The sequence below is a fragment of the Alligator mississippiensis genome, chromosome 1 (genome assembly GCF_030867095.1).
Source record: "Alligator mississippiensis isolate rAllMis1 chromosome 1, rAllMis1, whole genome shotgun sequence".
NCBI classification, from domain to species: domain Eukaryota; kingdom Metazoa; phylum Chordata; order Crocodylia; family Alligatoridae; genus Alligator; species Alligator mississippiensis.
Genome location: NC_081824.1, coordinates 315,947,751 through 315,961,203, shown reverse-complemented (window position 1 = coordinate 315,961,203; position 13,453 = coordinate 315,947,751). Strand labels below are relative to the sequence as shown.

The window sequence follows — 13,453 nt, the reverse complement described above, 5'->3', positions numbered from 1 at the left end:
GTTTAAATTTGCAGACAACACCAAGATTTGGGGTGAGGTGGGCACGCTAGAAAGACAGATTACAGCAGGACCTGGACAGGTTGCAGGAGTGGGCAAAATGAAAATAGGATGGGATTCAATACTGACAAATGCAGGGTGCTGCACTTGGGCAGTAGGAACCAGCAGTATATCTATTGGCTGGGGAACTCCCTTCTTGAAAGCACGGTGGCAGAAAGATCTTGGAGTTGTTATTGACTCCAAGATGAACGTGGGCTGACAATGCGAGAACACGGTCAGTAGAACTAACCATACCGTGTCGTGCATCTACAGGTGCATAACGAGCAGGTCCAAGGAAGTGATCCTCCCCCTCTATGCGACACTGGTCAGGCTGCAGCTGGAGTATTGCGTCCAGTTCTGGGCTCCGCACTTCAGGGGGGATGTGGCCAGCATTGAGAGGGTCCAGAGGAGGGCCACTCACATGATCTGGGGACAGCAGGGCAGACCCTACAAAGAAAGGCTACGGGACCTTAACCTGTTCAGCCTTTGCAAGAGAAGAATCAAGGGGGGACCTGGTGGCCATCTATAAAACTTACTAGGTGGGACCTGCGGGGTTTGGGAGAGACCTTGTTCCCCCGAGCGCCTCCCAGAGTAACAAGGAATAGCGGCCATAAGTTGCTAGAGAGTAGGTTTAGACTAGACATTAGAAGGCACTATTTCACAGTCAGGGCGGCTAGGATCTGGAACCAACTTCCAAGGGAAGTGGTGATGGCTCCTACCCTGGGGGTCTTCAAGAGGAGGCTCGACATTTACCTGGCTGGAGTCATTTGAGCCCAGTTTTCTCTCCTGCCCATGGCAGGGGGTCGGACCAGAAGATCTACAAGGTCCCTTCCAACCCTACGTCTTATGAATGTGGATGCAGTCTCCAGCAGCCCTAGTGAAGCTTCTCACTGCCCAGCCCCAGCACAAGCAGAGGTGAAGTGCTCCAGCTCAGCAGGCTTCTGGGCCATGTTGCCAACTCCTGCTATAACCTCATCAGCTGGAGTTGGCTATGAATAAATTAAGGGTGGTAATTAGAAGATGCTGTCTATAATGAGAGAGGAAGGGGGGGGTGGTGTCCTGGAACAACCTTCCAGTAAGAGTCTTAACCAATCCTTTTCTTGAATCTTTATCAGGTGCGTAAGTGACACAGGTTAGTCATGACTAACGTTCAGTCCTGAATGTGTAGAAAAGGCCCCACCTTTGCCTTACAGCTGCCAAAACCAGGCTTATTGGGGGACCCTGTAATCTGGCACCCTCAAAGTATACTTAAGGTAAATTCACCTTCTTGTAACATTTGTACAACTGTTGGTAGTTACAACTTCTCCCAGGATCTTCATTTTCTTTAGTCTCTGTTTTACTTATCTAAACATCCAGTGAAGACATCCACACCAAATGCAGTTTAACTTTCTCTCTCTTCCATGACTCCATTCCACACACATGAATGTTTTGTACATTGTTACTAAATTTATGCTCTTAGCACTAGTGGCATTAGCCTTCCATACTAGAATCAACTTCCAAAAAGTAGCGTTTGCCATTTAAGTACTTGCATCACAGATGAAGTCACAAGAGTTATGCAAGGTACTGCTTAAGTAAACTTAACAGTATTCAAGACTACAACCTCTAGGATCATCTGCTATCATACTGACTTTTGTAACCTGTTTTGCAAGTTGTTGATTGAAACCCAGCTGTTCAGCAACTCTGATTAGGCCAATCCACCTATTCATGTATTTTCATGTTTGTCCATTGTACTAGGTTGTAGTTGCAACCAAAGCTCACCCACTAACCTTTCCATAGAGTTTTCAAAACCCCATCCAACTAGCATCTCTATCAACACAGACCGGTAATGTTCAGTCTCTGGCCCACAGACCAAATCCTGCCTGCAGACCCATGTCATCTGGCCCATATGGCTCCCCACAAGTCCAGAAATCTTGTCTCGAGAAAGTGCTGGCAGTGTTAATTGTTGGAGCATTCCCAACCATGGCAATTAACGCTGTCACTGTCCTAGACCCGTGGGAGGCCCTGTGGGCCAGATGACATAGCCCCGTGCATGGGGCTGTGCCACAGCTAGATCCAGCATGTGGGGCCAAACCAGTATATACAATTATACCCATGGACTGACCCTGAGCACCACCCCCAAGCTAGATCAGGCCTGCAGACTGATCCTAAGCCATCTGTCCAGCCCACGGCCCTGGAAGGTTGAGCACCACTGAATTAGACTCAATGAATGTTTTACCAGTTTGCCTACAGAATCTTTCACATTTCCACTCAGAAGCAAAATGAATTTGCTTCCTTCAGAAGTTGATTATCATTTTCTTGTTTGGTCTGATACAATCTAATCCCAGCCATCTAGACTCGCATCAAAATTGTCAATACTCTTTTAACATTTCATTTCCCTTATAACTACAGCTGATTTCTACCTTGTAGCATTCATCTGTACAGCCTAGAGTCCTATACAGAACATGGAGGGGACCTTGAGCAACTGATCTAAGGATCTGAGATTAAGTTTAACAAAATCTTTTCTTTGTTTTTAGAAAGAGAGCAATTTCTCAGATGAAGCTGTCTACCTCATATCCACCCCCTTCCCAAACCCTAGAGGACCTAGAAATTAGTTTGTGTATGGCCTCTACTCAATTTGCCCAAGATGGGTATCCCTAGCAAGGTTAAAGTTTTTATCAACGTATCTCACTGAGTCAGAGCCTCCAAAGGTAAGTGTAGAGTACTGCACCTGGGGAGAAAGAATCACGAACACACATACAGATTGGGAAATGACTCTAAGCAGTACAGCAGCAGAAAGGGATCTTGGGGTCATAGTTGACTCAGAGATGAACCTGAGTCGACAATGTGACAAAGTGGTCAAAAAAGCTAACCACACACTATCATGCATTACCAGGTACATCACAAACAGGTCTCAGGAGGTTATAATTCCCCTCTATACGACACTGGTAAGGCCGCAGCTGGAGTACTGCATCCAGTTTTGGACACCGCACTTCAAGAAGGATGTGGATAGCCTTGAGTGGGTTCATAGAAGGGCTACTCATATGGTTAGGGACCTGCAAGAAGGTCCTACGAGGAGATATTGTGGGACCTGGAACTTTTCAGCCTCCATAAGAGAAGGCTGAGATGGGATCTGATAGCCGTCTACAAATTTGTCGGGGGAGCAGCAAGGTATAGGAGATACTCTGCTAACCAAGGCACCCTATGGAGTTACTAGAAACAAGGGCCACAAACTGACAGAGAGCAGATTTAGACTGGACATTAGGAAGAACTTCTTTACAGTCTTCTTTACCAGAGTCTGGAACAGGTTTCCAAGGGAGGTGGTGCTCTCCCCTACCTTGGAGGTCTTTAAAAGGAGACTCAGCAAACACCTGGCTGGGGTCATCTGACCCCAGCACTCTTTCCTGCCCAGGGCAGGGGGTCAGACTTGATGATCTACTGAAGTCCCTTCCAACCCTAAAAATGTATTAAATCTATGAAATGCAAGCAGCCCCACCCTGACGAGATTCTAGTTGTAACAGTGATCATAAAATAGGAGTAGTGAGAGCAAAAAAGATATAATTTTTTGGACAGTTTGACCAGTTTATGAGAACTGTTATATGCCACAGTTGCCTGTAATAGCAGGGGATGGGTGCACTGAGCCTTCCAGGCATATGTCGCATGGTTCAATTCACAGTATTATACCACCCTTTCTTTCTCTAAGACCTAGAGAACTATGGGACATAGTCCAAAGAAATAAAACAACACAAAATAGATACAGCAATTACTAAGTAAGTTAAATGTTTGCCACCCCCCTGGGTCAGTTTTCTTTTACTTTACTTTTCAGCCACAATTCCATGTATACATTTTGTGTTTCACCTACATTCCTTTTGGGGGTTTTTTTGTTTTTTTTAAGACCAGGGGAGTCAAACTCACTTGCACCCCCAGACTAGATCCAAACTGTGGGGCTCCTTGTGGGCTGGATCCAGACCACAGGGAGTCGCCCAGGCCATATATGGGCCCAGCAACAGGGCAAGTGGAGGTGGTTAATGCAGCTGTCACTCACCCCTTCACCACTCACCCATCAGGGCTCCATCACTGGAAATTTGGAAGCAGGTCCTGCTGCCACTCACCTCTGGGAGCCCCAGAGGCCAAATGAAACACAGGTCAGATACATCCCGTGTGCCATACGTTTGACACCCCTGCCTTAGGTCTCCTTTACCTTTTCATCTTGTATTTATTCTTTCCCTTGAAACCTTATCTCTGTTAATTAGTACAACTATGCATACAGGGCAAAGTAACAGAGATGAGGGCCCCCCCTTTTCCACTTCTTGAAACAACATGCATGCTGCCCTGAAGACCTTACAGTCCAAATATTTCAGACAGTTTGGGAGCGGAAACGGAGGAAGTAAATCGAGTGATTTATCCAAATAAATCAGTGACAAAGCCAGGAATAGACCCTTGTTTCCCAAATCTAAATCCAGTTTCCCATATCCATTATGAAGTGCCATATCCACCATATAATGTTGTGTCTCATTTCTTATTTAAAATTTTACTTCTTTTGCAAAACAAAGAAACAGACCGACTGTCATCCTTCTCTTCTTCTTCAGTCACCTTTCTACATTTTCCCTCTACTTGTTGACACTTTCTTCTCAACCTACACCAATCTCTGCTCTCACATTTTTGGGTTTCTCATGCCTCTCACTATTATTTTCTATAGATGTCCAGATGACTAAGCAAGCAAGAACGGAAGAAAAGCTGATAGAAGCAATTAAGTCTTAAAAACAAAGCGGGGGCGGGAGACTGTAATTTTTACTAAGTGAGATGCTCCACTTAGCAACTTCAAAGAGCGGCACACTGTATCTATAAAGGGCTAGGTGTCTTGTAATAATTGTTAACATCTGCAACTGAAATACTGTAAAGAAAAAGATTTTTGCAAAGTATTATAAAGTCTCTAGATGTAAAAATAAATAAATAAATAAATAAATAAATTTTACCGTTTAACAACAATAAAATGGAGCATTAAGAACAAACTGCAATAGAAGACTCTTGCAGGAGTCAAGTGGGTTAAAGTAATGTTTTGCTAGAGAGCAGATATGCAAGAGATAATTTACATTATTGCTTTAAGTGATAGCTTCCAAATTAATCTAAATTTGGGATATTACTACCAGATAAAACATAATTATCTCTGCTATGGAGACAGTAGTATTTTGTTTGAATAATCCTTTTCCTGCTATTACATACATATTACTCAAAAAAATTAAAAGACTTTGCATTCAAAGTTGTAACATGCATTAACTCAATGCATCTATTCTCAGAATATTTATTTCAAAGATAATTATGCTCTTGTATGCATATTGGATATTAATACCTTATTGCAATACACATACATATTCACAAAATGAATTACATCCTATTTATTTTAACATTTTTCACTGTCAACTAAGTTTAGTGCAACTAACCCATTTTATTTATAACAATCCTAAAAACATGGTAACTGATAAAGTCTTGCATTATTAATAGGAAAAATTAATGAGAGGCTGAACTTTTCACTCAGATTGCCTATTCATAATGTTCCCACGTTAGTAGTGCCCAAGTTCTCACCATCTAATAGTTGTTCTCAATCAGCATGCTGCAATTACACTGTGGGGTGAAATGGCCCCACTTACCTTGGTTTTCAGGAGGGAGGTAGAAACCACCTGAGATGAAGCCATAGCAGAGGCAGTGTGTCTGTCTGCACTGCATGAGCTGAACCTGGAAGAGCTAAAGCAGAAGCATCACACCTGCTTGTAGAACGTAATACAGTCAGATACAATGCCCCCTCCTCCTGCAGCTCTCTCTCAGTTGGGCTCTATGCAACTCCTGAAAACCAAGGTACATGCCTCCGTCACCCCACAGAGGCAGCAGCCTGGAGACAGCTGCCACTGCCACTAGGTAGAATTACCCCATGCACCTCTGTATTCAGGAGGCACTTTGGAGCTGGGCCAGGAAGAGCTGCAGCAGAAACAGGGCACCTGTCTGCACCTTTCTGCTATAGCCATTTCTCAGTAAGCTCTGACATGCCTCCTGGCACACAGCACAGTTATATCTGCTCGACATGCCTGTTTCCGGGAGACACCATGCTAGGTTGGACTGGAAAGGCCTATGGCAAAAGCACATGCGGCTGCCACAGCCACTTCCTGATCTGGCTCTGCATGAGGCGTGCAGCACAAATCTGCTTAGCTACAGTGGTAGTAGGGTGAGTATAATATAATTGTAAGGATCTAATTAATTAATAACCAATCACTAATCAACAATGTTATGTGCATATTATTCATAAATATTTATATTAGTTTTCTGAATGGGCTGCTGCAACATTTTGAAAAGTTGTGGAGGAGTCCTTTGAGTCTAAAAATGTTGAGAACCACTGATGTAATCGCTGTTTGACTGTCGGTGATCAAAGAGGTAATAGAATAATTTCAACTCATGTATGTGCATGCTAGAAAATAATCGTCACTATCAGTACCATTTGGGGTTTTTTCCCTTCAGTACAAAGGCCAAGGGTTGAATGGTACACACCTGCCTATTCATTTACTCTTGACTTTCTGAAGTACCTCAGAAGACTATTCCTTTCCCACACAGGGAGGAAAAAAAGAGGATTTCAGTCTCTAGGACTGTAAAGTACTCCTTCAGCAATTTTTTTTTAAAGAACTGCACTGCTGATGGTCTATTACTCTATTCTACACACAGATACATACTCTAGAACAGTGTAAGCCAACCTTTTCAGTAGGTATGCCACAAATGAAGCCTTAGTACCATTCCAAACCATTTCCCCTGCCTGATCTGTTCTGCTTTCTGCCCGCAGCTCTATTTATCAGTGTGCTGCCTATGCCCCCTCTGATCTGCTGTGCTCCACAGGCTGGCCACCCCTGCTTTAGAATATGTAGGCCTTTTAGAAAACCTTTTCTTAGAAAGCATTCCAATTGAAATGTATACACTAGCAGCAAACAACATAAATACACACATTTACAGACTGCACAAGAGCACAGACAGCAAATTAAAATATAATTAGCATATCATTTCACACAGGAGGTCATATTAACTGATCAAATCCACAAGAGGTAAATATATTTGTCCCCTGAACCACTTTTTTACAACAGTAAATGTACATGGTTTTTATTCAGAAACAGTTGTAATTTATATTTGAGATGTTAACCTCACTACAATTACCTGTGCCTTTATCACTTGCACACTCAATGTACTCTAGCTAGGGCTAGAGACAAATAAAACTCCAACCACTAGAGAATATACTGGTGAACACCATAATTAGTACTTCACTCTGGTGAACATTTTAAAGTCACGAACCAGAAATGGCACAGGCTTACTAGTAATTTCTGAGTACAATTGAAGGAAATAAATAAAGCCTTTTATTATGGTATCTGTTAAATTCGTTCTTTCTGCATACTGCTGGCAGCCATTTATTTGTAAACTCCCAAGATAAAATATGAGGTGAACAGTGATCTCTAAAGAAGCAGGACACAGACCAGAAACTCTTTAAAAACAAAGCCAACCCAGCAGTTACAGCTAAGAATTTATTAAAATCCAGCAGAATTTTTTAACTACATGGTTGAAAACTACTCTTTGAAGACTACCTGCAACGTGAGCTTATATACCTAAAGTTCAGTTCAACTGTAAAATTTCCTTCCCATTCACTCAAAGGCCTACTTTGCAGACTTTTAGGGAACTTCTTAAAGACTGCTCCCCACCCTTCCCATTAGAAAGTGTCTTGCTGCATGAAGGCAAGAGTGCTCAGCACCATGCAAAAATCAGGTCCTTATACTTCAATAGTGGTGGGATAGAAACATTTAGATATAGGTTTAAAATATATATATATTACATGTATTTGATCATAATTACCCTGCATGTATCTATATGCCATAGGTTGGATAGGTGCTATAACACTGAGGCCCCGACTGCCACCCACCACTTTCAAGGGACAGTGGGTGCAGACAACGCATTTTGTACTGAACTCAATGCACTTTGTAAATGAGGAATCTTGGTTCATTAGCTGCCTCCCCTCTAAAAATACTGAGACACTGATTTGCAACTGAGTCAGGTGCCGAAGTGTTGAGGAGGAGAGGGAGTATAGAGACATCCTCTTGTTTAGCATATCTGATTTTAGTTACAGGGGGCTCCTTGCTTATCACCAGTGCTCTGCATTGAACTTTGGAGGCACATAAGTTCCTGTAGAATTAATGGAGCAAGTTAAGTGCCTAAGCCTCTTGATCTGGATGACCCTCCTAGAAAAAGGCATCTAATTTTCTGGCACTGCAAAGCTTAAGCGGAGCCATATATGAGAACAATTCGCATCTAGCCAATAGACATACTGTAATAGGCAGGAGACTTAAGCCTATAAGTTTGGTTAGGCACAATGTAAACAAATATTTTGATGTTTTACTTCCTGTAGCCAATGCACAAGAAAATGAGTGGAACGGTAGCATAACAAGTTATTAATATCTATGATATTAAATAATAATTTAAAAGTGAGGTTTAAATATTAGTATTTAAACACACTTTTTGTAAAAAAAAAAAAAAAAGGGATTAAGCCTACAAATCTTTGCTCACACCACTACTCTTAGTCAAGTTATGGAATTTGATGAGCAAATGTTTGTAGGATAATCTGCTATTTCCTAACAGGTTTGTTGAATAAATACAACAAAAAAAGTTTTATCTGCATTTACCAGAAACTACACCAAAAGTTATAAAATAAACTACATACAACCTCCCTCACATACATATGAACTATATTAATGCAAAGAATATCTGACAAAAGCCATAAAATTCAAAGTGGTGTCTGACGATACAAATTTTTTCATAGCAAAATTATGAGGCCTCAATACCGTAACTAAACAGCTCTTCTTTTTACTACCCCATGTGTTTAAGCCACACAAATGCTCACTTTTTTGGATTTCTCTAATGTTGACAAATAAGTTTCTTCTTTCAAAGTAAAAACTAATATTTCTTGTTTTTCCTCATTCATTTGGAAAATAAAGGATTCTCTTCTGATCTTAGGAACAAATGTGATATCCAACAGGATCTATAAATTCCTTTCAGATCCAAGTCACTGCAAAAAATAAATCTGTTCACTTAACTTCAATGCTGCTATATATACTATACTATACGTGTGTGTGTGTGTGTGTGTGTGTGTGTGTGTGTGTGTGTGTGTGTGTGTGTGTGTGTGTGTGTGTGTGTGTGTGTGTAGTCAAACGTGTTTGTAAATTTTTTCAGTGTCAGAGCTCTAGCTTTCAATTACTGTATCTTTGTTCTATTTTAGTACTGGTAACAAAAATGAACAAAATATTGCAAAATCAAACTAACACTTTCAAATTTAACAAATCCATATTTTATATTAACAAACAAATCTAACATGGAATACCAAGTTACTATAAAGTCTCTTTTCAGACTCTATATACTTTAACACAACAAAAAGAAGCTTAAATAATGGAGCCTTTTTCCTACTTTATCTTCTTACAACAATACAGAAGAATATTTATCTTTCAACTGTGTGAAAACACCATGGGGGGTGGGGGGGGGGGGGGAGGCAGTTCACTGCTATTGTTGGCAATAATGTGATTATTAAGCTAAAAACATCTAGCTATAAGGATAGTGTTTAATGCACACTGGACACTGAGAAATAGCAAGTTAATTTGGAGAAACTTGTTCCTTAGAGGAAGCAGCATCTAACTTACTTATGACCTTATTCTTTATGCATACATAATTACATTTCAGGTAAAACAAAAACAATCAACAAAGCAAGGTGACAGCAAGAATGGAAACTGCTCTAAGGAGATGAAGTTTTGACTTCAACAGAATTGCGCTGGGGTTGCTGAGAAGAACATTAGTTAAATGCTATAATAAAAATTTGCTCAAAATATTTTTGCTGCCAAGTAAGAGGGCAAGATTTTTTTTTTTTAAATTCTAATCAGGGATATTAAGGGCATTTTTTTCCCCTGAATAATTATTAATCCAGAATTTGTGTAAATTAGTGTAGCCCTCTGAACATCATCTCCCCTTCTACATGTACATGTATATGTACATACAAAAAGCTAAAGATACATTATAGCTAAAGCTTCCAAGAATGTCTTGGTAACTTAGGAGCCTAACCATAGCTGCCTTTCAGTAAGATTTAGGAGCTCTCAAGTAGCTGTGTCATACTTGCATGCTTTCCAAAAATTTTACCCTGCAAACATCAATATGATACTTAATCTAACAGCATACCATTTGCTACTTTTTTTTTCTTCAGACGAAGCATTTTTTGTAGCACACACTGCTATAGTACATGGTGACATTTATTTAAAATGTATATTTCTTGTAATAAACAACAGTTTAAACATATATACAATGTGCATGTATCTACAACTAAAATTGAGAACATGCAAGTTGACTTCCATTATACTGATACCCAGTTATGAGGACATCCCAAGAGTTCCCTGGAATAAAGCAGCAAGATATGGAAGACAGCAAGAATGACTGAAATAAAACAAACTTCATATGAATTAAGAGTTCCTTTAAATAGTCTTATAAGAAATCATTTACAAATAAACCCTAAGCAACTCTAGCTTCTCCAGTCACAAACGTGCTATTTTCTAAAATCAGTTGACATTACTTTCAGATATGATATTCTTTAAATATTTGTTGGAGAAGAAAAAAAAAAAAAAAATCAGTGCTCTCTTTGTTCCTCCTAACAAGCATGGGAATCTTACCTATTTAACGGCATGCTGCCCTAGCTAAATGATGAATCCTGTCTATTGCTTTCAAATGCACCAACCTTCTCAAAAACACTGGATGGTGTCATCAAACAAAACCTGATGTTCTGAATGATGGTGTCCGTATGCCTCCAGCGTCTTCTATCATGCCGCAGCCAAGCCTGAACAGCCTCGTACAGTTCTATCTCTGGAAACCTGCTCAGATGATCATTATCCAAGTAAGACATGAGCTTTTCAAAGGTCAGATATGACAGGAAATCGGGTCGGGACATGAGTGGCACAAAATTTTCTAACAGAAAGGAGTCCAACTTTTCTCTGACTCCCTCAATGTTTACACCAAAATCATCTAAGAGTCTCATAATTTCTGCACAGTTTTCTAAGCAGATTTTTGCTAAGAGAAAAGAGCAGCAGAACTTCACCACCTCTATAAGCTGAACATACATGGCAGCCTGCAGGATCTCATGAACAGTGTTCATACTCAGTTCAATAGTTCCATAGTACATGAATTGGAGAACATGGCTGAAGCCTGTGGCAGTGAGACCTTTCAAATGGATTTTGTCCTGATCACGTTCCCGCATGTCTGCTGTGAACATAATCCTGAAGTAATCACTCTGGGTGGCAAGCAGTGCTTTGTGCGCCTGAAACTGGTGGTCTTCAATGACAAGAGTGACATCAAGAAGCAATCCTTCCTCATACAGTGCTCTGAACCCAGCAGAGACGCTGGTGTCATGGATGGAGGAGCTAAACCCTTCCACGTCCCCTGCCATGAATCACCTGGAAAAAGGAATCAAGCAGAAAAAAATTGTTTATAAGAATTAACAGGATACAAACTCTTTCAGACTGCATGAACATCAACATTAATAGTATGTACTTTATTTTCATTAGCATTTTTCAATTTTACAACAACTCTTGGCAATTCACCTTTTGGAGACCACCCCCTTTTTTAAATCTCTTCCCATGTTTTCTTTACTGCCTTGAAAATTAATTTAGTAAACAAACAATTCACCCAGGGAAGCAAATATTAGTTGTAAATGTGATGTTGTTACTATTTGGTGTTGAAAACAGGAATTTAAAAATGTGATAATGCTATACATGTGTTTACATCACTTTACAGTCATATAATTAGGTATTTTTCTATCATACCCCTAGGGTCTAGCCTATCCCATCCCTTAAGGATTTTGTTTCCCCATAAAAGAGCAATTAAGAAAAATAAAACACCATGTTTAAAATATTAAAGTAATTTGAAATTTTCTCATCTTCAGAAATAAGCCCCCAAAAGTCTTCACAAAGGTTTGATATCAAAGATGTCAGACAAAAGTATTGTAATATGCACTATAATGACCCCAGAAGCCAAACATTTTGCACATTGCACATTTTGCAAAGGTGCTTCATCTGTATTTCATCTTCTTAGGGGATAGTTACATACATCATGGTATTACTGAGAGGTATGAGAAGTAACGCTGTATGTGAAGTCCACAATATCAAAGCCATCAGAAACAGAGACGCTATATCTCACAAAAATAGTATGTTCCTCCATCTCTGGTGACTGAGGGCTCTAACTGCCTATTAAGCAATTCAACTTGAAGATAGAATGCGCCTTATGTATGAAAAAATAAAGGGGTGTTAATTTGTCACTTCAAGGACAATGTAAATAATGGTAAATTATCCAACAACGACCAATTATTGGTAGTTTTTTTTGTTTGTGTTTTTTTAAGGGGGAGGGGGCATGGGGAAGGGGAAGAAACAGCAGCACTAGCAGGTAAAAACATTGAATTAAACTACAGTGGTGAATTGTGCCTTACATAAATTAACCCAAGTTCCCTGTGCATGGGGTTATAACACATTTTTTAAATAAATTTTAAAATACTTTAAAAATATATCCATATGATGGGATCACAACATTTTTAGGGCTATGGGAAGACATCTAATACAGGACAATCCATACCAACAGCTACACAATAGCCACAAATTACTTAAAACAGAACTGCAGCCCAACTCTAAATTTCCTGATTTTTTTTTTTGTCAGTTTAAACCACACCATTAATTTTGTATGTGTGAATGTTCTTTATTATAAATTGGCCTTGTTGATAATTTATTCTACAAGTTTCTATATTAAAACTAAACACTAAATGGTTTAGTTGTAGCTTTCTATATTAAAACTAGAACACTGAATGGTTAAAGATATCAAACATTTAAACCTGGAAATGTTCTATGTTATTGTTTCTAACTGTTATTAGCACTACTCAGATGCTGTTATTTGAAAATTACCATATAAAACTCCACATGCAGTTAATTACCTCTACTCCTTACTCAATGGTAATGCATCATTGAAAAATTGCAACCATATTTGACTCTTAACTTAGAATGGTAAGTATCCATATCTCCAACTAACAAAATTAGTGTTGTTCCCTCACTGTCGAGGTACAGCTGCATAGACCACAAAAATATGCATTTTTTTTATCCTAAAAAATAAGGATTATTCCTAGAAGATACAAATATTTCCATCAGCAGGAGAGTGGAAATAACATTTAACCTAAGAATATTTCCTTAATATTCAGGATAAGGACATACAGATGAAGAGGAAGCAGCAGGGCAAGAGACACAATCCTTCTAATATCATGGGGCGGAGAGAATAGGCAAATCAATGTCCTCAGCTCAGTGCTTAGGCCAACAACCTACTTTCCCTCTGCCATACAGCATATGCCATAGCAGAAACG

At 39.7% G+C, this 13,453-nt stretch overlaps 1 protein-coding gene across 2 annotated transcripts in view; it reads right to left on the bottom strand.

Annotated features, from left to right (window-relative positions):
• The window catches only part of KLHL15 (kelch like family member 15), a 44,929-nt gene that overhangs the window by 19,132 nt on the left and 12,344 nt on the right, over nucleotides 1-13,453 (bottom strand). For both annotated transcript variants that reach the window (XM_059720844.1, XM_006275105.4), the window contains one exon: nucleotides 10,799-11,510. In XM_059720844.1, the coding sequence (XP_059576827.1) occupies nucleotides 10,799-11,503 (705 nt within the window). In that variant the 5' untranslated portion in view covers nucleotides 11,504-11,510. The remainder of the gene's footprint in view (nucleotides 1-10,798; nucleotides 11,511-13,453) is intronic.